Below are 24562 nucleotides of genomic sequence, written 5' to 3' on the forward strand. Positions count from 1 at the left end.
AAATGGTAATCTTCAAAACTGTTGGATTTGGTTAGTTATGCTGTGGGAAAGAGCACTAGAATTGCCATGATTTGACATTCTTTAGATGAAAAATCCCTCCTCCCCATTATGGTACCTGTTATGTGCTGAACATATAGAAGTTTAGAATTATCTAATATTAGTTTTAAGGAAATTGTAGTAGGTTTACTAGTCAGAGGAGTAATTATCTCACTCTAGGAAAGGATAATATACCAATCTATGTTAGGGTGTACCTTTTCCTTTGTCCTCTATTTCCTGTATACATTTTATTTAGAAAACTCCTGGACACATCCTGTTTGGTGATTGTATAAACCCTGTTAAGCAGAATTACTTAGGATCATTTTATTTATATATATAGGTGTGGGTGCACTTCATCTCCAAAAATGCAAATAGTGGTTAAAATGTTCCTGTATTCCCTATCTACATACACAGAATAAAAAAAGTCATGGTTCATAATTTCTTAGAAAGTTCAATAATGGATAGTACAAGAGTCAAAATCAAATTTAATTAAAAAATATTCCTTTAACATTTGCTGTGTTCAGGGTATCATGATAAGAACTAGGTAATTTTGTTGTTGACTTAAATGCATAAGTGTTGTTTCCCCCAATAAAAAGTTAACTTCTTATTTTTGTCTTTGTATCAACAGTGCCCAATAAAGTGCCTGGCAATCAGCAGACACCAAATAAAAACTTGTTGATTGGTTGATAAAAAGAATTTAAATGTGTTCATTTTAGAATTTGTATTAGAATTTGTAATCCAGTTTTGTAAAACCTATTTCAACCTGACCCCTCCTCTCTATTCATAGTTACTCAAGTTCTCATTAGCATTCATTCTATTTATTCTTATTCTGAACAGGACCTCCAGTACATTCTTCACAGTTCTATTGGATAGCTCTTCCTTAAGTGCAGTTGTGATCTTGTCACTACTTTATTCAAATTCCTTCAGTGATTTCATTATGCTTTCCAAATGAAATCCAAAATCCTTAGCCTAATATGTGTGATTGTCCACAGTGTTCAATTGTGTCTGGCTCTTTGTGAGCTGATTTGTTTTTTTCTTGGCAAAGATACTGGAATGATTTGCCATTTCCTTCTCCAGCTCATTTTACAGATGAGAAAACTGAGGCAAACAGGCTAAGTGACTTTCTCAAGGTTACTTAGTATCTGACATCAGATTTGAACTCAGAAAGATGAGTCTTTCTCTATCCATTGAATCACCTAGCTACCCACTCTTATTTCACACCACCACCATCACCATTACTACTCCACACATTCATTCACATGTACATATATACCATATACAAGCCAAATTAGACTATTTGCCATCAAAATTCAATCCATTCTGTCATGTTTGTGTGCTTTTACTCTCATTTCCTCTATTCCAGGAACTACCCTCCCCTTCCTCTAATCTTTGCTTATTAAAATTCTGTTCCTCCTTTAAAAATATCAAATCCCAGCTCCTCCATGAAGCCCTCCCTCATATCCCCATCAGTATCCATTAATAATTACCCTTCATTCCTTGATTAGTCAACAAGCATTTATTAGGTGGCTACTTTGTGTTAGACACTGGAGGCACAAAAAAGACAAAAGACTCTCCCTGCTCTCATTGAGTTCCCAGTCTTAGGGACAAACACCTAAGTACAAACAGGATGCATCCGGGATAAACAGGAGATAATCAGCAGAAGAAAAGGCATTAGCATTAAAGGGGATAAAGAAAGTCTTCTTGGGGTATATGGAATTTGAGTTGAGACTTAAAGGAATCCTAATTCATTTTTTTTTTGCTTTCCTTCAGAATTTATCTTGTATCATGTTATATAATTAATAGTTCTTTATGTAGTCACTGTTCCTCATAGTAGATAATGAGCTTCATGAAAGAGATCACATTTAAAATAAATTAAATAAAGATCATATTTTACCTGATTTCAAATATATGTGGAAGTTATTAGCTGGTGTGTTCTGTTCTGGTACACTAATAATTGCAATCTATTTCAAACTATGATAAGCATATTAAGAGATGAAAAAGAAAACACTATGAAAGAATTCAAGAATGAAGAAAGAAAAAATTCATCTAGGCTAGGGTTTTAAGAGAACTTTTCTTGGAGATGATAGCAACTAAACTGAGTCTTAAATGAAAAGAGAATTTTATTAACAGAAAGAAGGGGAAGGGGCAGTCTTAGGTATGGAATACAGTTTAAACATTAAAATAGAAAAAGGCAGCAAGTGACAAAAAATAGTTTGAGTTTTTTTCATAAATTTGACTAGTTCTCTACATTTAGGGGACTAGAAGAGGAACCAATGAGGAAGCTAGACAAGGTTTAGAGAGAACCATGGAAATATACTGTTGTTGGAGGCTGCTAGGTGGTACAATGGTTAGCGTACTGACTCTGTAGTTAGGAAGACCTAAATTCAAAACCAGTTTAAGGCATTTACTAGCTGTGTGACCCTGGTCAAGTCATTTAGCTCCTGTTTGCCTTAATCCACTGGAGAAAAACATGACAAAGCACTCCAAGAAAACTCCAGATGGGGTCACAAAGTGTCAGCCACTACTGAAACAAATGAATAACAACATGCTTTCATCACAAAAATTAAGAAAAGAGAGGATTTCAAGGATGAGATTACAATTCAGACACAAAGCAGATGTCAAGGAGAATGAGAACTGAAAAAATACCAATGAATTAAGTGATTCTTAGAGTGTAACTTAGAGAATGCAGTTAATGTAGAATAGTGAAAATGGAAACCAGATTCCAGTTATCATCTAGCACCTTACCCTACACCTTGAACATAATAGGAGTTTAATAAATATTTGTTGAATGAAAGAATGAAAGTTGAGTTGAAAGCAAACATCACTGTGTACTGACAAAAATATAGAAAGAAACAACAGTTATTTTATTACTTTACTAATGTACTACTTCCATAGGGCTAAGAGTCATGTTTTTGTCCCAAATGCTTTCACCTACTATAGAATCCTTCTTTAAGTCCGGTGTTTTGTGAAGTTTCCACAGGTGCTAAAATGTTTAAAGCAGTGAGAAGTACGATCTTCTTTGTATAAATTAGCCCCACTTTTTTAAAAGCTCAAAAACATTATTTTTTTCTCAACTTCAAAGACCTAACCTAAACAACTTCCCCTTCAAAGGAAAAAAATTAAGCATATTAGTTTCTTGTGTGAGAATTTCTGTGGATTACACCTAGAATCTAGCATTCTAGATGTCAATGTTTCTCAATTAGATGAAAATGAACCATTTACAGAGGATTTCTCATTTCTTGAAAATTCACAAATTATATTGGGATTTATGGAGCTGATTTGGGGATTACTACAATTTTTGAAAAAAGTATTTGCTAGGATTTGTATAGAAATCATAGAAAAAAAAGAAAGGAAAACTAGTCAAAATAGAGTTAAGAACATACTACCCACATGCATATGTAAATACTATACTTTTGATGTCATTACTGAACAGTTTCAGATTTTTTTATGACCTCATTTAGGGTTTTCTTAGCAAAGATCCTGAGGTGGTTTGCCATTTCCTTTTCCAGTTCATTTTTACAGATGAGGAACTGAAGCAACCAGGGTTATGTGACTTTCCCAGGGTCACACAATTAGTAATGTATGAGGTTGAATTTGAATCCATGATAAATTTCCCTGATTCCAGAGCTAGTGTGTTCTGTGCACAATGGCATCACCTGGCTGCCCTGAATGGCATACTCACAAATTCTTTACTGGAAACATCCTATACCCAAATAACTATGAACCCCAAATTACTTTCTTTTGAACTCTTAAGGGCAAGGGACCTAGTACTGGGGGAAGAAGCAGTTTCTAAATGCCTTTTAACATAGAATCCTTGCCCAACATGCATAAAGTAAAAGAAAAAGTATATGAAAAATAAAAAGTATGCCATGCAACCATCCAAATTGTTTTTATATTCAGAAAGTATATCATTTATTAAAAAAAGAGATTTTCTCAGTCTAAGAGAATTTTCTATATACTTAAAATATAAGTTATAGCAAAATTAGAAAAATAGCACATTTTGTAAATGTATGCTACTAACCTTTTAATCCTTAATCCTTTTGAATACTTTATATATAATGAAAGAGAATAAAAACACAAAATTCTTCAGCACAGGCTTCCGTCTTCTGCATAATCTAACCCCTGTATTGAGTGCCCAGCATACCTGGGACTTGTCTCACTCTATAAATTTTTAAAATTTTTTCAATCTTATTATTTGACTACCTTTTGCATTTTTATGTCTTTAAAAATATGTTATAATATCCTTGATTTGAAAGAAAGAACAAAGGAGAAATCTCTGAATTACTAAATAAATGATCACAAATTCCCCAGTCACCCCCTATTTATACATATATATTACAGGTATATATTATAATTAGATTATATTTATAATGTATATATATTTATTTATACATATATATGTATGTAGAATCATAAACTTGTAGCATTAGAGGAAATCTTTGAGATGCTCTTAAATGACTTCTCTCCTTCCTCCCCCCCTTTTTAATTTACAAGATGAACTAGAGAGATAAAGTCAATTACCTAAAAATTAAGCAACTAGTTTACTGGAAGAGCTAAAACTAGCTAGAACTAGGGGTTTTCTAATTCTTTATCTCATTTTTAACTTGTCATTTTACCTCTTTAATATGTTTAATTCATGATACAGATATGAAAATTAAAGAAGTAATAGAGAAGGTGTAAAAGAGGTCAATTTAAACATTCATTACATATTTCATCAATTTGTCAATTCAGAATTACCAAAGTATTATCTCATAACCAAGTGATATCTATTTCTGATCTATATCCAAATATTCAAATCAAAGCTGTTTCATAGTGATTATATTAAAACTTTCCAAAATACCTAATTCTGAATAATTACTGGGGTAAGGTAAGAAGGGATTGGCCAAACTATTTAGGGCAGTCTTGTGCTTGTTAGATGCTCATGAAATGTGCATTTCCTTTGAATATGTAATCATAACTAACTACCTTTTACACTGATAAGACCCAATAAGCTTTTAGAAAATTCAGTATTTTCATGGGTCTTGGGCCATCATGAGATAGTAATTACATATTTATTGGTAGTTATAAAGAACTATTATTAGCATGCTGCTAAAGGTATTTTTAATGAAAATAACCACAGGAAATCAGCTCTTAGTAAATATGGGGGTGAGAAAGAAGTGGGAGGAGGGGAAGAAGAAAGGACAGGTGCATGGGTATCCATCTTTGGGTTTTTTCCTTTCCAGGGCCAAAGTAACTTCTAGATAACAAGATAGACACGATAGAAGATAGATGAATAAGATTTCACTTAATGCATTATTTCTGCACTGCAGAAATGATCCTGAAAAAAGTTTATGTACCTCCCAAAGGGATTCTTTCACTGTCAGACAGTTCCATGGGCATGGGGGAGAATGACTCTGTGTGTCGGTGAATACATTCAGAATGTTTTCACTGACAATGATAAATGACCTTTGTAAATATTCTTACTTGGAAGGATTGCAGTTTTATCATATACTTGTGCCATATCCTGATACTTTTCTTTTAAAATCAAGTCTCTTTACTGCAAATTAGAGCAGAATTCCATTATATCACATTCTAAGTTTTCTAAGTTAGAATGGTGAAGATACATCCTTATGAATTTGAACATTATTTGACCCTCTGTGTATATATATATTCCATTAAGATATAGAGCTCTAAAATGGCAAAGTTCTTTAATATTTTCATGGAATCATAGATTTCAATCAGAAATGGAGCATAGAGGTCATGACTACAACTTTTTCATTTTACAGATGAGAAAACTAAGGCTTACAGGTTGACTTCCTCAAGATTATACCTTTAATAAGTGTCTGAAGTGTGATTCAACCCCAGATTTTCCTCGACCAGCACAGTATACATTCTGCCATATTGATTCTCCAAAGATAAAAGTTATGCTTTGTGATAAATATAGAATCTAAAAACTGATATTTGGAAAATTATTTGAAAGGGCTACCATAATAACCAGGTAGACCAACATTCAAATCCAAACTCTGACACTTACTAGGTATGTAATTGTGGGAAAGCAGTATCAAGGGACTATCTAAGTCTACTAAGGAATGAATTGTGGCTCTGTTGGTAGAGGAAATTCTCATACCTGTGAAACTACAAAGCCTTACTATAGTGGCATAAAGTAATTATTTAAAACTAAAAGGGGAAAATGCTTTCAAATTTAATATCTATGCAGCAGCAGAAAACAATGACTACCAGGCATCATTTATAAATTTTTCTCTGCCTTTGCGAGCTGGTAGACTTTAAGTAGTTACCAACAAAACAAATATCCATTCTGCTTTAAACAGGTCTCAACAGATCTTTCTTCTTAGGGAGGAATTAGAATAAATACCAATTGGCACTTTCATCAGTGAAAATAAAATTTTATTCATCTATTCATCTATTTCTTCCATGATAGTTTTTCATTTGTAAAAATCATATTGCTTTCTCAATAGGCTACTAAGATTAAGGTATATATTATTCTTTAGTATATTATAAGCTAATAACATTCTTATTTCAATTTAAAAACAGCCATGGTATCTTTCTAAAGTAATGTTTCATCTTCTCAACTAACCACAAGATGATATCTACTAAGAGTAATTTTAATAATCTTGCTACTTTAAACTTTCATTCTCCTCTAAATGATGAGGAATTTAAAAAAAATATGAAAGAAAGAAGTAACAATACCATTGCCAGGCCCTAGGAGAAAGGAAGCATATAAAAAGCATTATAAAGGACATAAAGGGCATTAAAAGATAAAATGATAAGAACTGGACAACAATACTACCATACAACAGTCATGAGATTTTTAGAAGCATCCTAGGCTAGACAAATTAAATATAGAATTTAGAGGGGGGAAAATTGCTTAAAAATATTTTCCATTTATATCTTCATGTATATTTTTACATAGTGCTTAATTAAGATTATTCAAAACAAAAACTTTATAAAAATTTTATAAAATGTTATGAACATTTTTTCATTTTAAGACTATGTATATGTATGTACAGACAGCTTTATATGCACATATACATATATATGTATGTGTGTGGCTGTATGTATATATACATATCTTTTGGCAATGTTGTTATTAGCTAACTTTTAGTAGTGGCTGACTGTGTGACCACATTATTTGTATTTTTGGCAAAGATACTGGAACGGTTTGCCATTTCCTTCTCTAAATCATTTTTCAGATGAGAAACAGAGGCAAACAGGGCCAATTGTCTTGCTCAGGGTCACACAATTAGTAAGTGTCTGAGGTCAGATTTGAACTCAGGAAGTTGAGTCTTTCAGAATCCAGTTCTGGCACTCTAACTCCATTGAATCATCTACCTACCTTTGACAATATACTAAACCCAAATTTTCATTTCAAATGTAAAAAAAAATGTTGTAAATAACCCAAGAGGCACAAGTATGTGCTTAAGTATATTATTTAAAGCTGTTAGTATTTGGATAATTCACAGAAAAGCACCACCACGCAAAATGATATTTTTATCCCCCCCCAAAAGAAGGAAATCAGAATTTGAGATTTTATCCTAGTTATGCATCTACCTGCCTCACTTTACTAGATAACTACATGATTGTAAGCTTTCTCTAGTTGATGTAGAATTATAAATCTTTCTATTTTGTCCAAAGTAATGGTTTATAATAAAATAAGTAAAGTATACTCTAAAGCTATTATAATGTTCTGCCCTCCATATTTGAAATCATTAGCTAGTACATATCATTTGTACTTCTGTACCCTTATACATACCCTTCTTTTAACTGTTCACTTTGTAGTTATTTTCAAAAGAAAAAAAATTTTCAAAATATACTTTTATATGTATATAAATGTAATTATATATTTACATACATATTACATAGATATGTGATGTTAACATGTCAGGAGATAACTTTGAATTATTAAAATTTTTGAATATATTTTTAAAAGGTAATTACACTAAAATTTCCCTTGTGTGTATCTTAGTTCCCACTTTTCTATGGACAATAAAGTTATCACCATCATGTGTCTTTGATCTTGCAATCAATTGCAATTCCAGATTAAGGTATCACAAATGAAATTATGTATGACTTGTTTGAATGCAAAAAAGAAGATGAAGTCTAATGAAGTGGGGTTCTTGTTTTATACAAAAGTAAAACAATTTATAACATTCACAAAGAAAATTTATTAACTGAAATAAAAAATCAATTTATGGTTTTACCATCTAAGTCCAAGATATAACTGCATTTATCCTCAAACTAAAATAAAAAGATTTTTAAAAGAATTTTAACCACAAGCTACAAAATATTTGAATTAAAACAGGAAAGTTGTACTTTTATGACTATTGAGCTTCTGTACTATTCTTGTCTCTTCTTCTTATGTTCATACAGGCTGTTCCACCACCCAACTTTGAGATGCCAGTTTCTATCCCAGTGTCCAATCACAACAGTTTGGTATATAGTAATCCAGTCAGCTCACTGGGCAACCCCAACCTTTTGCCACTGGCCCACCCTTCTTTGCAGAGAAATAGTATGTCTCCTGGAGTGACACATCGGCCTCCAAGTGCAGGTAACACAGGTATGCACTGTCAAATATTGAATGTCAACAAATAATTTTTAAGAGACTACTTTTAGCAGAAGAGTTATGGTATTTTATTTACTTTGTACTAAGGCAAGGTGCCATCTCATCAATTCCAACATTATCCAAGTTATTAAGAAAAAAATGTCAGAAGTCAAACCATTTCTAAATTCTATGCAGCATAAATCTGTGATATATTTATATTGGAATCCTTTGAAAGAATGCTTTGTAGAGAGTAGTTTTGAATTTGCTTTTGCCTATGGATCTTCTTTATAAGAAATTAAGCATTTTATTCACATTAAAAAAAAAGTTTCCTTCTAAATGTTTAAGTAGATAGCCTATAAAGCCTAAAGAAGTAACTTATTAATTGCTTCTACTCTTTTAATTTTTAAAAATGCATTAAAATGTATTCATAATGCCTCTTTCCAGTCCATAGAAATTTAATTGAATTTTACATTTGATGAAATTAAGACCAATATTAAAATGCAAATATTTTTAAAGTTCATTATTTTAGGATAATTGTTTTAAAATGTAAATAAGAAGCAACTAGTAAGCTATATAATATCACCTGAGAAAGAAAACTAAACTCTTTTCCAAAAGAGAAGTACTTTTTGGAAAGAGAGAAAAAAAAGTGGAATTATATTAAGGAAACCTGTATTGAATCCTCACTCTACTTCTTCCTCCTTGCAGACCTTGAACAAGCCTCTTCTCTTCTCTATGCTTTTTTTTTAGTTTATTTTTTTTTTGCAAGGCAGTGGGGTTAAAGTGACTCGCCCAAGCTCACACAACTAGGTAATTATTAAGTGTCTGAGGCCAAATTTGAACTCAGGTCCTCTTGAATCCAGGGCTGACTGGTGCTCTATCCATTGAGCAACCTAGTGCCCCTCCCTATGCTTTTTTAATCTGTAGACTGAAACAATCATAAATTATAAAATTATATATTATAAATTATAAAAAATACCTAATTCCAGAGTCCCCTCCTAATCCTAAAGATGATGAAAACATTTTCAATCTTGCTACTCAGCCTAGCTAGTAATCCCAAGAGCAGTAATGCAGTATTATGTAAGAAGCACTGACTTTTATCAGACATGACTTCAACCACACATCACAACCAGGTGATGTGTATGTGTATGACCATTGTGGTTTCAGTTTATCATTTTAAAATTATCCATTGTAACATTGCAACATTATCCATTATAAAATTAGCACAATAATTCCCATCTTACATACATCCTAGAGTTCCGAAGAAAACTTAGCAAACTTAAAAAGAAACTATTATTATCATTTCCATTTCATTGTCTTTAATAGAAAGAAAATGATTGAATAGAGATTTGACTTTGTGATGTTATCAGTGTAGAGGAAATTTCGTCTACCAATGCAATTTGGCTCTTTCTTGGGACTCTTTGGAGTTTAAGAGCTGCCTAAAACACGAGAGCTTATAGAACTGCCCAGCATCTGTCAACCAGGATGGGGATTTAGATCTTCCTGACTGAGAGCAGGATGCCTTTTGAGGGCTTCTTAATTCTTTTTAAACCTTACTCTGAAAATAAATTTTGCCTCTTAATTTTTTAAATCAGTCATGAACAGAATAAACCCTGTGAATCACTAATAAATAATGGACAAAGGCATTTTCAAAAACTTTCTTGAACTTGTTTCATATATTTTATTTGGGAGAAAGGAGGTTACATGATTTTTGGTAGAATAATCACTTTCCAATAAACAGTCTTTCCCAAACTATTTTGCATGAGGAGGGAGGGGAAATAACTTAGCAAAACTTTAATAAAGAAAATTCATCTTCTTGTGGCTTCCATAAAGATATCAGTGAGAAGGACAAATTATAAATTGTCAATCAGTTTGCATGGGCAATTAGATGAAGGTAGTTTCAGTTTTAGGAGGTAAGAACATTAATTGTAAAAGATATCTAACATCAAATATACAGTGGCAAAAACATATTAGTGCCTACCTCATCAAATTATTTTATTGTCCTTAAAATAATTATCTTGGAAAAAATTAAAAATAATCAGAGATATGATACCTTTTAAGTGTAAATTTTCTTGGATAATATCAGTAGTAAAAAAAAGAAATTATCTTGGCACAGTATTAATAAAAAATATTTTCAATACTTCAGCAAAGCATGTCATGATGAAACAAAGATGTCAGCTGTAATATGACTTGGGGGTACACTACAATTTCATGATTGTTTGGGGGTAGGGTATTAATGATGGCTGAGAGAAAAGCTTATATGATTTTTTTAAAAACTATTCCTGTTTTGACAATTTTGTCAATCCATAGGTGGTCTGATGGGCGGGGACCTCACAACCGGTGCAGGCACCAGTGCAGGTAATTGAAACAATTTACATACTATTTTTTGACAAGTAGAAGATTCTTATAATTAATGGTGTACAGTGAGATAATATAGAAAATAAAATGGAGGAGTTTGTGACAATAAAAAGCAGAGCCTACCCTGCTATCTCTCAGTTATATAGTATTTTGATGGGGTTACTTATTAAATGATATCTTAGTTAATGAAACTTCAGAAAGTATACAATATATAATCAAGGGGATCTGAGCATTCAGAATATCTGATTAAATAGTAATGAATAATAAAGATACCATTACAAGTGCATATCATTTCGAACACTTGAGTCCAATGAATGTGAACTCTCTGCCCCCAAAGCTGAATTAACTTACCCAGGCCTAAAGTAAGAGAACACATCATCACAAGTATTTGCATTATATATAATAATATAATTTATAAAATAAAACAGTAATTGGTATTAAAATGAGCATAGTTCTTAAATAAAAAACATGAAGGGGGAAATCCTTTAGTTTTGTTTCTACATATCTAAATACTTTATACTGTGACCTCAGTGGCACATTCCATCAAGGTTCAGTATTAATTCATAATAATGCGATTATTAAGATATAGATGTCATTTTTGATGCAGAGGCAAGAAGATACAATACTTTCAAATGCCAACTGCAGTTCTCTGTTGGTATAGGAAGTAACCATGGCAATTTTTCTGCAGCTGGGGCTATGCCGTACATTTTAAATTGCAGAGAGTGTGCATGAATGACATGAGGTTATGTTTGAAATGTCAGAAAAAGATTCAAGTTTATTAAAATATTCATGGATGATCTAGTTAAAATATTCTGCCAGGGTCAGATGTAATAAACAGCTGATCATAAGAAAAAGGGATGGAATAGGGGCTTTAGACTTTACACCCCTGGAAAAAAATATGCACACAAATACTACCTTTGAATGGATACAGTTAAACATTTGTTTAACTGTATCCATTCAAAGGTAGTATTTTCCTCCTCCTATTTGAGTTTTTCCACTATCTTGTATTCACTGATCAATGCATCCAAAGCCTAAAACCCAAACAGAAATTTCACTAATTTGTTGAACTCCATACCCATATTGTCTCCTCTTTGATGTGAACCAAAAGATTTTTTTCTTAAATTTTAATCCAGTAAATAAATTTGAGTCAGAAACAAAATTACCTATTTTCTCAAATTATCCAATCACTTAGAATAGTAGAACTTTGTATGCACAATACATTTTTATTTGACAAATATTATACCAATAACAGAACAAATCTAATAAATCCAATTATTTGGCAAATTCATGCTTTTAGTTCAAGTTATGTCAAAACCTGAAGTCAGGGAGAACTGCAAAGAAGCCTAAGAGACTTAGAAAATGGGGCTCGAGGGACAAGTTTATAATTTGCCCTATTGGCATCATGCTTAAGACATTAGGAATTAGCTCTATTATCATCTTCCATTCAATTTGTTCAATTAGTTCTTTTGTCAACTTCCAGTCCATGAGATAAAAGTCTTCCACTAACAGAGAGTACTCATAATTTTATGTTAACTTAGAAAAAGTCATAGTATTACTAAAAATTCCTCAGAAGCTAAATGGCAGAGTGGAGAAAGTGCTGAACTTAGAGTTTAAAAAGTCCTTAAGATGTGTTTTTGAGTTCTTCTTCAATATAAGACAGTTACCATAGACTGATAAACTATTAAATTTTAAAGATTTCTAAAGAAGGAGATTTTATCCTCTATTAAAGTTATCTTATGGCTATTGTCTAAGATTCATAATAATGTTATAGTTAATATATTTTGATGAACAAAGCCAGTTCTGTTCAGGATAAAATACTTATTTCCCAGTTTATACTGGGTTGTGATACAGCTACAGTTCCTCTGGAATTTTTTCAATCAGGATATGGAGAGGTTGTGGTTCCTAGGAACACCTGTTGTAGATGCCACTTGGTCTTCAGCTTAGCTCTCATGTCCTGCCCATAAACGGAGCCTTCTTTCCTTCTTTCTTGTACAAGACAGGATCATATGTCTAGGCTGAATATATCTTTGCTGATGTCAGAGTGTCACATAGCACCAAGGGGAAAAGAGGCCAGCCAGTTTGTCTCTTGGTTTGCAGAAAGGGAAAACTCCAGCAAAATAATGGGATATTTTCTGAATTCTGAACAGTGCCATTGAAAAAAATGATGTGGACTCTAAGGTCATGGCACAGGCATCTATATAATTGTTTTGAAATGCTTTTTTTATCTTGATAACTATTTAAAATTTTATTTGTACATTATAAATCATCTCAGTATGTTTTTAAATCTCAGCAGTGGAGAGTGGGGTTTCAATGAATCAAATAAGTCTTTATTGCTTAAGTCTTCTCTTAATATATCCCCACTGAAAAGTGAAGTTGTTGGAAAGTAAAAAATGAAGGCACATCATCCCTAATTATATGCCACACTCTTCTACCAAAACAAAAGACCTGTCATCTGAAAAGCAACACAGAGACCATCAGAAGTAGAAGAAACCAAAGAGGCTAGATAACCAAACCTTATCCTTTTACAAATTAGAAAAGAGTTCCAGAGAGAGGTGAGGTGATTTACCTGAGGTCATACAACGGCAGATAAGAATCGGTCTTCCTAGGTCCCAAGCCAAAGGTCTCCCCATTATACCACTGGTATGAAATATTTAGCTGAAATAAGACCAAAAGTCACAAAAGGGAAGAAATTACTTTTATATACAACCCTGGTTATATGACAAAGAGAAGTCACCTTTACGTCAAATTTTGGCATTGATGATGTGGAAAATGAAAATGGTACCCTGTACTTTAAGACCACATAGAACTGGGCTTATTTTCCTAGGTAAGATTACCCTCAATGAAGAGATGACTTTTTGGTACAACTTGAATGGACAACTCCATGATTCCTTGTTCTCCTGGTAGTTCCAATGCATTCTAGGTCTAAATCTGACCCTCTGAGAATATTGCTTTTTCTTATTATCTTTGTAGCATGACTTTTGCTTCCTCTAATCACCTTTTCATTGTTCTTCCAAAATTTCTCAATCAGACTTTCCAGCCTGGATGCCATAGAACCATAGACCCTTCAAATTGGAAGGAATTTTAGCAGCCCTTACTCCAATCCCTACACCAAAGGAATCCCCACTTTAATGGATCTAATTTTTGTTTAGACTCCTTTCATTTGGTGATCAGAAAGAGATAACCTAATAGTACCTGAATTAGAGGAGGAAAAATTCTGAATAGTAACAAACCTCAATTCACTGGTGTTCACTTCTCTACATCTGATATCCATTTCTTTTAATCCCATTCTGAAAAAGATTCACCAATTCCTTTAATTTGCCTTTACCCACATAGCATAAAAGGTCTTGTGTGACTATTGGTTAGGTTTCAGGGTTCCAAGAGGAGTTATCTTGTCTGTTGATTAAAGGAGGTCCTCGTCTAGATATGCATATCCAACATAATTGATATAAATATGGATATAGATCAGACCTGTGATATTAGTGGATAGGGAACTTTTGGATGATGACACTCCCTCTCTCAATGCATCCAGAAACTTTCTTTACAGTTTATAGTCTTAGAGAATTGTTCACAACTCTAAGAACTGTGTGTGTGTATTTGTTTCTGTGTGTGTGTGTGTGTGTGTGTGTGTGTGAGAGAGAGAGAGAGAGAGAGAGAGAGAGAGAGAGAGAGAGAGAATGTGGAATAACTTATATAGTTGGAAAAAACCTAGAGTAACAAGAAATTTTCTAGATTATAGGTGGAGGAAAGAAATCCCCATTATTAATTTTTTATCAGAATACTTAAATACTATTTGATATCCTAAAATGAAATAAAACAATGAATATGTAATATTTCACTGTAGTAATAACACCAAACATTTAATCAAGCTGTGTAAGGATGCTGTATACTTATATAGTGGTTTGAAGTTTGGAAAGTATAATCTCATTTGAGCTTTACAACAGTCCTGCAAAGGAGATGCTAAGTTTATTATCCCCATTTTACACACAGGAAATCAAATCTCAGAGAAGTCAAATGACCTGCTCATGGTCAAGTGAGAAGTGTATGTACCATTAATCAGTCACCCCAAATTGCACAGATTTTCTTAACACTGTTAATGTTCTCAGTTGAAAACTTTGATATTTTATAAGAAGTTATCCTCAAATTTAGTTGCTACTTCTGCTTTTAAAATTATGTTATTGATTGATGAAAGAATCATCTTTATAGTAAAGTGTAATAAGATAATGACAATAGAACCATATGTTTGCTATAACTGAAAATTAACCGGGAACTTAAGTAGAATTGGAAATTTTATTTATGCACTTCAGTTAGAAATTATTCATGTAAAGTATTGGTCTGAGAGTCAGAGAGTCCAGGAGAAATCCCTAACTCCCTAGATCTATGTTTTTTCCATCTGCAAAATGATGAGAATAGACTAAAATCTCCCCTGAGTTCCTTTCCAGTTCTAGATAAACTATGCTCAGATTCCATATATGACCAAATCCTACTCTCTCAATAACAACACCAAGAAGTTGCAGATTCTTTAATTAGTTTTTTTTTATAAATTGTCTGTAAAATTAAATTTATAAAGTGCTAATTTTTTGGTAATCCTTGATAATTAAAAGATAAGACTCGGGACAGTTCTCTTAATGACTCTATTCGACAGAAACAATTGCTCTTACCAGAATGAGGTTATAAATTAAGGAGGAATGCCTACTGATTTTTTTAATGTAGCTCTGTTTGATTGTACTTTAACAAAGTTGCATAGCAGTTGGGTAGAAATGAGAAAGGTGCCCTTTATTATTAAATTAAAGATTAAAATAACCAGTGTTCTAAGTGATTTCCTGATTCATGATTGTAGTAAAAAACAAACTAATAATGGTTTTATAGAAAATGTGTGGGGGCGGCTGGGTGGTGCAGTGGATAAAGCACCAGCCCTGGAGTCAGGAGTACCTGGGTTCAAATCCGGTCTCAGACACTTAATAATTACCTAGCTGTGTGGCTTTGGGCAAGCTACTTAACCCCATTTGCCTTGCAAAATCTTAAAAAAAAAAAAAAAAGAAAATGTATGAGCATTTTACAATCAAAAGTAATTTGACACTTAAAAATAATATATTCAATCATTAATATATAATATATGTGTGTTAATTGCTTATGTAATATTTATTGTAAAAGAAATATAATTTTATAAAAAAGAAAATAATTCATTATTTTCTTTGATGTTTATGTGTTGAAGTACAAGTGCTGCCATTTCTTGAATGTTTAATCAATGTCATGTTAAATAGTTGCTTAAAAGCAAGAAGTGTGATGCTATAGAAAAATTTACTAAAGCAAGACAGACCTGGGTTATAATTCCAGCTATGCCATTTCAACTGCTGTTTAATTGCAGAATTCCTCAACCCAATCCAGTAAAACATTTATTTAGCAACTACTCTGTGCAGGCATGGTGCTAAACTCTGGGAAACATCCAAGAAGAAAAAAAAAAGATAGACCCTGCCCTCAAGGATCCTCCATCCAACTCTTCATGAACCTATTTGGGGTTTTCTTGACAAGGATACTGATATGGTTTGCCATTTCTTTTTCTAACTCATTTTACACATGAAAAAACTGAGGCAAACAGGGTTAAGTGACTTGCCCATGGTCATACAGCTAGTAAGTGATGAAGACAACTTTGAACTCAGAAATATTAGTCTTTCTGATTCCAGGCTGGACACTCTATGCCCACCAACTATGATGGACTCAACTCCTCTCAGCAGTTCAGTGATCAAAAACAATTCTAAAAGACTTGTGATGGAAAATGTCATCCATATTCAGAGGGAAAAAACTATGGATTCTGATTGCAGAGTAAAGCAATTGTTCACTTTTTAAACTTCTTTCATTTTTTTCTTTCTCATGATTTTTTCCCCTTTGGTTCTGATTCTTCTTTCACAACATCAATAATAATGGAAATATGTTAAACATAAATGTACAAGTACAACCTATATAGGATTACTCACTGTAATGGGGAACAGGGAGGATAGGGAGTTTGGTAGAAAAATGTAGAACTCCACAGCTTACAAAAAAGATGAATGTTGAAAACTATCTTTGCGTGTAATTGCAAAAAATAAAATAAAATTTAAAAAGAAGTAATAGCGGTTAGCTAGGTGGCACAGTGGATAGAGCACTGGCCCTGAAGTCAGGAGTACCTGAATTCACATCAGCAAACACTTAATAATTACCTAGCTGTATGGCCTTGGGAAAGCCACTTAAACTCCATTTACTTGCAAAAACCTTTAAAAAAAAAGAAGTAATAGGGCAAAAACAATTAAGAAAAGAAAACTGAAAGGAGCAAGTAGGGTGAACCGGGCACTTAAATGAAGCTACCAATGGAAAGTGGAGTTAGTTAATGGGAAAGTCCAGATCCCAACTAAAGGAAAGTTTTCCAGAGGATTATAGTGTCCTACCCTGGAGTTCTTCCATCAGAGAGGAGAGAAAGATAAAGGAGTAGTCTGTTGAAAATGGTGATGAGATTTCAGGTGATAAGTTTATCTTAGATGAGCATTAGGAGCCCTAGAGGTCAAAATAAGTAGAGCTGCATTGCTCACACAATGAGATTTTATACTTCTAATTTTGTGACTGTTGGACAAATCAACCTCAGTGGGATTCAATTTGAGTAAAATTAGCAGGAGTTGGGGGGAAAAGATAAATGATATCTAAAGTCCCACCCAGTCCTAAAATTCTGTTGGCATATAAATCTTACTTTTTTTTTGAGTGAACAGACTTTGAAAATTGATATGATACTAATGGTTAGAAATACCAAACACACACATTTTTCATGTACATATTTCAAAGGAATTGAAAAAATAATAAACAATAGACCTAAGGAAGGAAAATAATATTTAATTTAATAATAAAATGTTAGATCTTAAAGGGATTTTAGAGTTTATCAAATACAAGGGGATAAGCAATTCAGATACATTAAATGATGAAGGGAATTGATTACTAGCAAATTATTTAAGCTTTCAGAGCCTTAATTTCCTCATCTGTAAAATAGAAATAGTTATACAATTTACTTTACCAAGTAGTGTATAGTAACTTGTAAAACATTAAGAAATATTTAAATAGAATCTGGGAACGCCTAGGTTGCACCTTAGTTCACAGACTGCCAAGCAAGAAGTCAGGAAGACTCATTTTTCTGAGTTCAAATATACCCTCAAACTAGCTGTGTGACCCTGGGCAAGTCACTTAACCTCTTTGTCTCAGTTCCTCATCTGTAAAATGAGCTGGAGAAGGAAATGACAAATCACTCTAGTATCTTTCCCAAGAAAATCCCAAATGAGGTCGTGGAGATTTGGACATGATTGAAATAACTAAATAACAAATGTGAGCTATTATTTTTTATATTAGTTAATTAATTGGAAATTCTCTCAAGTGGTGCAAATTGACATGTACTCTGCAGCAAGTAGAGAGTTACCTAGATCACTGAGAAATTAAGTGATTTTCCCATGGTCATATTATTACATTTCAAAAAAGTAATACAGTTTCTTCAGTGGAAGTATCAGTTATTATAATTATTTGATTGTCATATAACAAGTTTACACTAAAGCTAAGCACAAAAAAACAGGTTTCTTTATGCTCTGTTTCCCTTGAAATAATACCACTGGTGAGAAACTTGTGCTTTTACAGATAAATATAAATATTGTCTTTCTTTATCTTTTAAAATAATACAGAGGGATACCTATAGAGTTCTCACTACACAATCAAAAAGGTTGTTCATAGAGTTAACCTATTGTAGTCCTATGCTTTTAATCACATGTAAGGATAATAAATTTACATTTTTCTTGTCCCTTAAAACAGAAAAAATTCAGATTAAAATTGTCAAGAACTAAAAATTAACTATAATTTAGTTATTTCTAAATGAAAAACTGCTTCTGATTGCTAATGCAAAGGCATAATTTCTATGTGTGTTGCTTCTCCAAAAGATATAAGTGAGAAATAGAAAGAGGGGAAAAAAATCATTTAGATTAAAACTTTTGTTGGTTTGGATTGTTCTAAGCAAAAACCCTGAAGTCATCTACAATTTTACCTTGGGAGCCATCCCAAGACATAAATAAAGCCCATGAAAACTGCTTGCTTTTTATTATTATTATTATCCTGTGCAATTAAATATGAGTGATATTTTTAACTGAAACCAAGGTTATCTCAGGTTTGTAGGGGGAAAAATTATTTTCTCATCTCACTGGATACCACCCCATCATGTGATGTGTGGTTAACAAAATTATAAATGTTAATACCATTTTCCAGAGACTTCTTTTGGAGATGAGCAGAAAGTAGGAAGAGCAACAACCCAAAAGACCATGCCATTTTATCGTAAGGGCCACATTATTTTCTTCAATATTTGAGACTAAAGTAAAAGCTGAGTAACATGCTACCTGTTGACTTAGATTTATAAGGTGTTTTTATTTTTTACGGAAAGCACATTCATTTAAAAATTTGAGGATTACAAATTGTCACTTGCTAGAAAATTATTTTGGGATGCTTTCAGTCTCATAATACATATTTTGTTTTCATTCTAATCAATATCCTCCCAAAGTTCTTTATATTTTTAAATTACTGGGCCAAATAATTTCAAGAATATGATTCTCCATTATTTCTCACTTACATAGCATGAATGTGAATTTAAGTAGAATTTTGCCTTTAATTATCTTAATTAGGTGCTAGATTTTTTTTGTTCCAAAATTCAAGCATCAATATATTTCCACCAACTATCAGTTGTGTGTTTCTCTATTTCCTAATTTTTCACATCATCATTATATGATTTAAGTTGGGGAAAGTGTTAAAAGAAAGACATTTTAAAAATTATAACAGCAGAGGTTTCTGCACTAGGGTAAATCCTCTTCTGGAAATCAAACTTTCTATACTAGGGACTTTCTTACATGGGCTTTTCAGTTCTTAGCATTATAATTTTTAAGTAATGCAACTCTTCTTGCTCTTCCCAGTTGCTTATTTTTCACTAATAGCCTTAAGGCCTATTAACTGAGAATTTCAAACCCAATATCTAAAATTATATATATATATATATATATATATATATATATATATATATATATATATTCAGAAATATATGCCAAGATATCATTAAACACTTCACATTAAAGGAAATGATAGCTATGTCTACGTGGTGTCAAAAGCTTAGGGGAAAAAAGAGGGAGGGTAGAAGCAAAAAATTAATCATCTGGATGTTTTGTCTACAAGATGCTAAACATCCAGATATCTAGCTTTGCATAGAAAAAAAAAAACATCCAGATGACTTTTTAAATTTTTAATCCAGATGTTTTGGTAGAAGCCTATTAATAGTTAAGGAATGGGATTCACTTGGTACTGCCACTAATGAGTTATGTTAATTGAACGAAACTCAATCATCTTCCCTTTTTTGCTCAACCTAATATTCCTCCTTAAATAAAATGTGTATAAATAGTTAACACCAATGCCAGCTGAGAAAAGAAAAATAATGAAATTATATTTGTAGAATTGGATGAAAAGTTACACTTAGAACTATGTATTTCTTCCTAAATATTTTTAAATTTAAAAAATTACATTATTGGTTGTGCTGATTAAAAAAAGAAAAAAAAAGTTTTTTGGTTAGCATACAGTTCTGAAAATGTTTAAATAATTTCTATTAAGTGTTCCTTTGAGTCAAGGAAGATATTAAAATATATTTGTAGTTCGTGAGTTAATTGTATAATGCTGGTATCATTATACTTAACACTACACACACAGAGTGTTCTCACCTCACTGAACAGAAACTTGACTACTAATATGCTCCAGGTCACTGAGAAAAGGAATTAGGGAGAGAAAGGGGAAGAAGAGTGTGAAAAAGATACTTTGTAACAAGGTCAAGGGAAGGAGAATGGATGTCTGAACTACTGAGATATGGCTTTCTCATCATTTTTTGGAGGGTTTTAGCCTCAGGGTCAGAACATACAATGCAGAGTCAGATATGCAAATCTTGACAAGTTTGCCAGTGTTCATCATTTGCCTGGGCGAATGCCAGCACATGGTGGCTGAATTAAAGAGATACTTACAATAATAATAGCAAATCCTTATGTATAGTGAAGATAGCTACATATTCAAATATTGCCATTGTAAAAGACTTTTTCTTGATCATTTATATTAATTGTACAGCCATAGAAAACTAGAATTTGAGTCATAGTCTAAAAAGATGTCAGTTTTCTTAACAAAATGTTTCTGAAGCACAATTTTGGAATATATTGGATGAAAAATGCTTTCTAAAATAATGTTGTTTTCATGCTATAGATAATTATTTAAGTGGAGAGAGGCATTATTGCTCTTGGTAACACTATAAATTCAGAAGCTTTATCAGTCTATTTATATTCTTATTTCTTCTGCTTGCCACTCAAAACAATTTGTGACAAATATTGTTTTGATTTCTCTAGACTTCTCATGCATCTGTAGCAGTTGTGTAAATATTAAAAAGACAAGTAATTATTATTTCTCTAATCTGTGCCATGTCCTCTCTCCAATTTACACTGTCTCAATATTTTTATTTGTAAAAATGATTGAGGAAATTAATGGTAATGTCAGTAGTGCTAGTAAGGTAAGAGGCCCAAAATTTCAAATAAAAAGAGAGTATTAAAAATCTATCACTCACTGTTAAGTAAAAATTTACAGGATAGAAATGTTCAATTTCATTTTCATGAAACATTTAATATATCATTTTAGCAAACCAGTGCCAAAAACAATAGCTTTAAGTTATATTTTGTGTACATTTATGTTCTGGTAACATCACTTTGTCAATTTCATCTTTATACTGCAAGCTGCATCTTTATTCAGAAATAGAAAATATATGGATGCATTACAAATCAGAAAACATCTGGACTTCATGTTTACTCTTGAATATTGAAGAATATAGTTTAGGTTTCCTCAATCTTGGAATGTAGCATTATGTATCTGCTTCAGAATAGGAAAAGAAAAGAAAGAAATCAGGGCACGCATTTAAATTCTTGATGCCAAAAAAATCCAAAATTAGTTCATAGAAGCATTAACAAATCAAAGCTCTGAACCTCTCCCAAAAGCAATATGCAATTTATCTCTTTAACAGGGCTTCTCAGTTATAATTTCATAGGCTTGTCTAGCTGGCCCCAGCTCCTGCAAATTAATATTCTCCACTAGTGATAGTTGTGTACCTTACCTAAAATGCTAAAACAAATCTGGATTCAAACTAGTTTGCAAAATTTTATACTTTCTACCCAAGTTTCCGTTTGGTTTAAAAACATAGCAAAAGAAAAAAAAAACATTGTAATGGCTTTCCTAGGTTTTATGGCAGGTACTCATGTCAATACTTTGAAAAAGCAATGTGCTGTCAGAAAGTGAAGTAAAGACAGGCATATACATTCTGAATTCAGTCTGTTTTGGGTAGAACTCCTTCTCTATAGGCTGTTCATTTCATGAAAGACCACTAAACAAAACAAGACTGGGAAATATTCAGAAACAGGCATCCCAGACAGAATTCATGTGACACCAGCATAGCTTCCAGCATGACATGGTCAAGCAGACCCAGAAATATCTTTTTAGATTGTCTGCTGCCCTCTAACTGGTATATCTAAGAATAGTCTCTTAGCTTTGGTATATTCTTGGTTTTTTTCCCCCCCTGAGAATAGACCACAGCAGTCACTGAGGTTTTGCTAGGGTTTTCTTTGTAGGCTAACCTTACACATTATCATTCCCATAGGGAAAACAAAGAAAGGGTGGAGACCTCCTTTTATGTTAAGAATCTATAATCAGAAGGCTTTAGCTGGTTAGAATCTTAAGAATCACTTTCTTGTTCCTTTGGCATTGGGAGTACATGTAATTTTCCCAACAAATCCATTAATATCTAAAAAGAAAATCAATTTTTCCAAATATTTGACCTACCTGTTTTGTGGTTGTCTTTTCCCTAACTCTCTTTCACAAAAAAGATCTAAATTTTTTTTCAAAAAATATTAGTGATTCAGAACAGCTGAAGAAATGGATATATCGCCTGGAGCTTGAAAAAGGTTTTCAGGCAATCAAGATGACTAGTATGCATATAAGAATATAAACTTCATTTTCATAATATTTTTCTCCTGACAAATTCAAAATAAGATTGTCTTTTCCAACATTGTGAAACCTTGTATAAATATATTTACTGCATGCTATATTATGTTTGAGGAACAATCATATAAAATAATTTTAATTTTAATTTTATGTATATAATACAAGCCTTGGGCTGTTGCCCATCCTTTGGAAAACCAACTTCTACTTTCAAAATTAAAAGTACACAGAAATATATTTCAATTCATAGTGCTATTATTTAAGTCTAAACCCCAGATGAATAAGCCATTGGGATGTAAATGTTTTTCAAACAATTCTAATAATAATAAAAAAATTCTAATATGGCAAAACATTTTGCTGAAGTGAAAACAAACAAATCAATACCATTAGAGGTTCAGCTATAAGAAACATAATGCTTTCCTGCATTAGAGCAATTTGCTCCCAAATTCTCAAAAATCAGATGCCATTAACAAATTACTAAACAGAACAAATTATGCACACCTATATATTAGAAATTGTTGTTCCTCACTAATAGCGGATACGATAATCTCCTCAGCTCAGCTATTCTGACTGCAAAGTGGTTCTGGTAAAAGCAGATACTTTAAACTGACAATAAATAGGTAATCATCTTTACCCTTTGAGTCTATTACAGAGAAGAAGGTTATTGACAAAATTAATATGAAATCTAATTTTAGAAACCTACTTTAATATTCATCTTAACTTTACCAAACATTAAACAGTTGTTACCATCTCCAACTTTTCTAACATACCATTTTCATATAAACCTGTAGGCATCTAGATAGTACAGTGGATAGAGTGCCAGACCTGGAGTCAGGAAGACCCAGATGGAAATAGAGCCTCAGAAACTTATTAGCTGTGTAACCCTAGGCAAATAACTTAACCCCATTTGTCTTAGTTTCCTCATCTATAAAATGAGCTAGAGAAGGAAATGACCACTCTAGTATCTTTATCAAAAACCCGTATGGCATCATGAAGAGTCGGATACGATTGAAAAAAATGGCTAAATAATATATGTATATGTTCATGCTACTCAATTAAGGTAAACAGAGAAACCATCTAAAATAATCTGCTTATTACATTAATATCAGAATTTTCCATGGCTTCAAGTCAATCAGATGACCAAATTTTCCCATAGCAGTTTTTCTTCTTTTGGCCTATCCACTAAAATATTTACTTCAAGCCAAGTTTTCTTATTCAGATGAAAACAAAACATTATTTTAACCATGGAAGTATTCAAAAATTCAAATATCTGAAATCTCATCCTGCGGATGTTTCCTCTAATCATAACCCATAAAACAAAGAATTATACAGAGAATTAAGGAAAATGGTAAATCTGAGGTCCCCAAATAACAAGTTTATTTGGGACTAATTTTCCCATTACTCCCCTTCTGTCTTCTAAGTTCCAACCCATTTGATATCATATGCAATATTCCATTTCCCTTTTTTGTATATTTGAATAAGCTGTCTTCTATACCTTGAATACTCTACTTCCCTCTGCATCAATATCTCTAATCTCCTGCAAGACTCAATTTAAGTGTCAATCTGAAACCTTTCTTGATCTCC

General features: G+C 32.4%; 1 protein-coding gene across 12 annotated transcripts in view; it reads left to right on the top strand.

The window, feature by feature from the left end:
* Nucleotides 1–24562, top strand: part of MEF2C (myocyte enhancer factor 2C) — a 211989-nt gene that overhangs the window by 161887 nt on the left and 25540 nt on the right. For all 12 annotated transcript variants that reach the window (XM_074207590.1, XM_074207592.1, XM_074207591.1 and 9 more), the window contains 2 exons: nt 8404–8590; nt 10883–10930. In XM_074207590.1, the coding sequence (XP_074063691.1) occupies nt 8404–8590; nt 10883–10930 (235 nt within the window). The remainder of the gene's footprint in view (nt 1–8403; nt 8591–10882; nt 10931–24562) is intronic.

This window comes from Macrotis lagotis, chromosome X (genome assembly GCF_037893015.1).
Source record: "Macrotis lagotis isolate mMagLag1 chromosome X, bilby.v1.9.chrom.fasta, whole genome shotgun sequence".
NCBI classification, from domain to species: domain Eukaryota; kingdom Metazoa; phylum Chordata; class Mammalia; order Peramelemorphia; family Peramelidae; genus Macrotis; species Macrotis lagotis.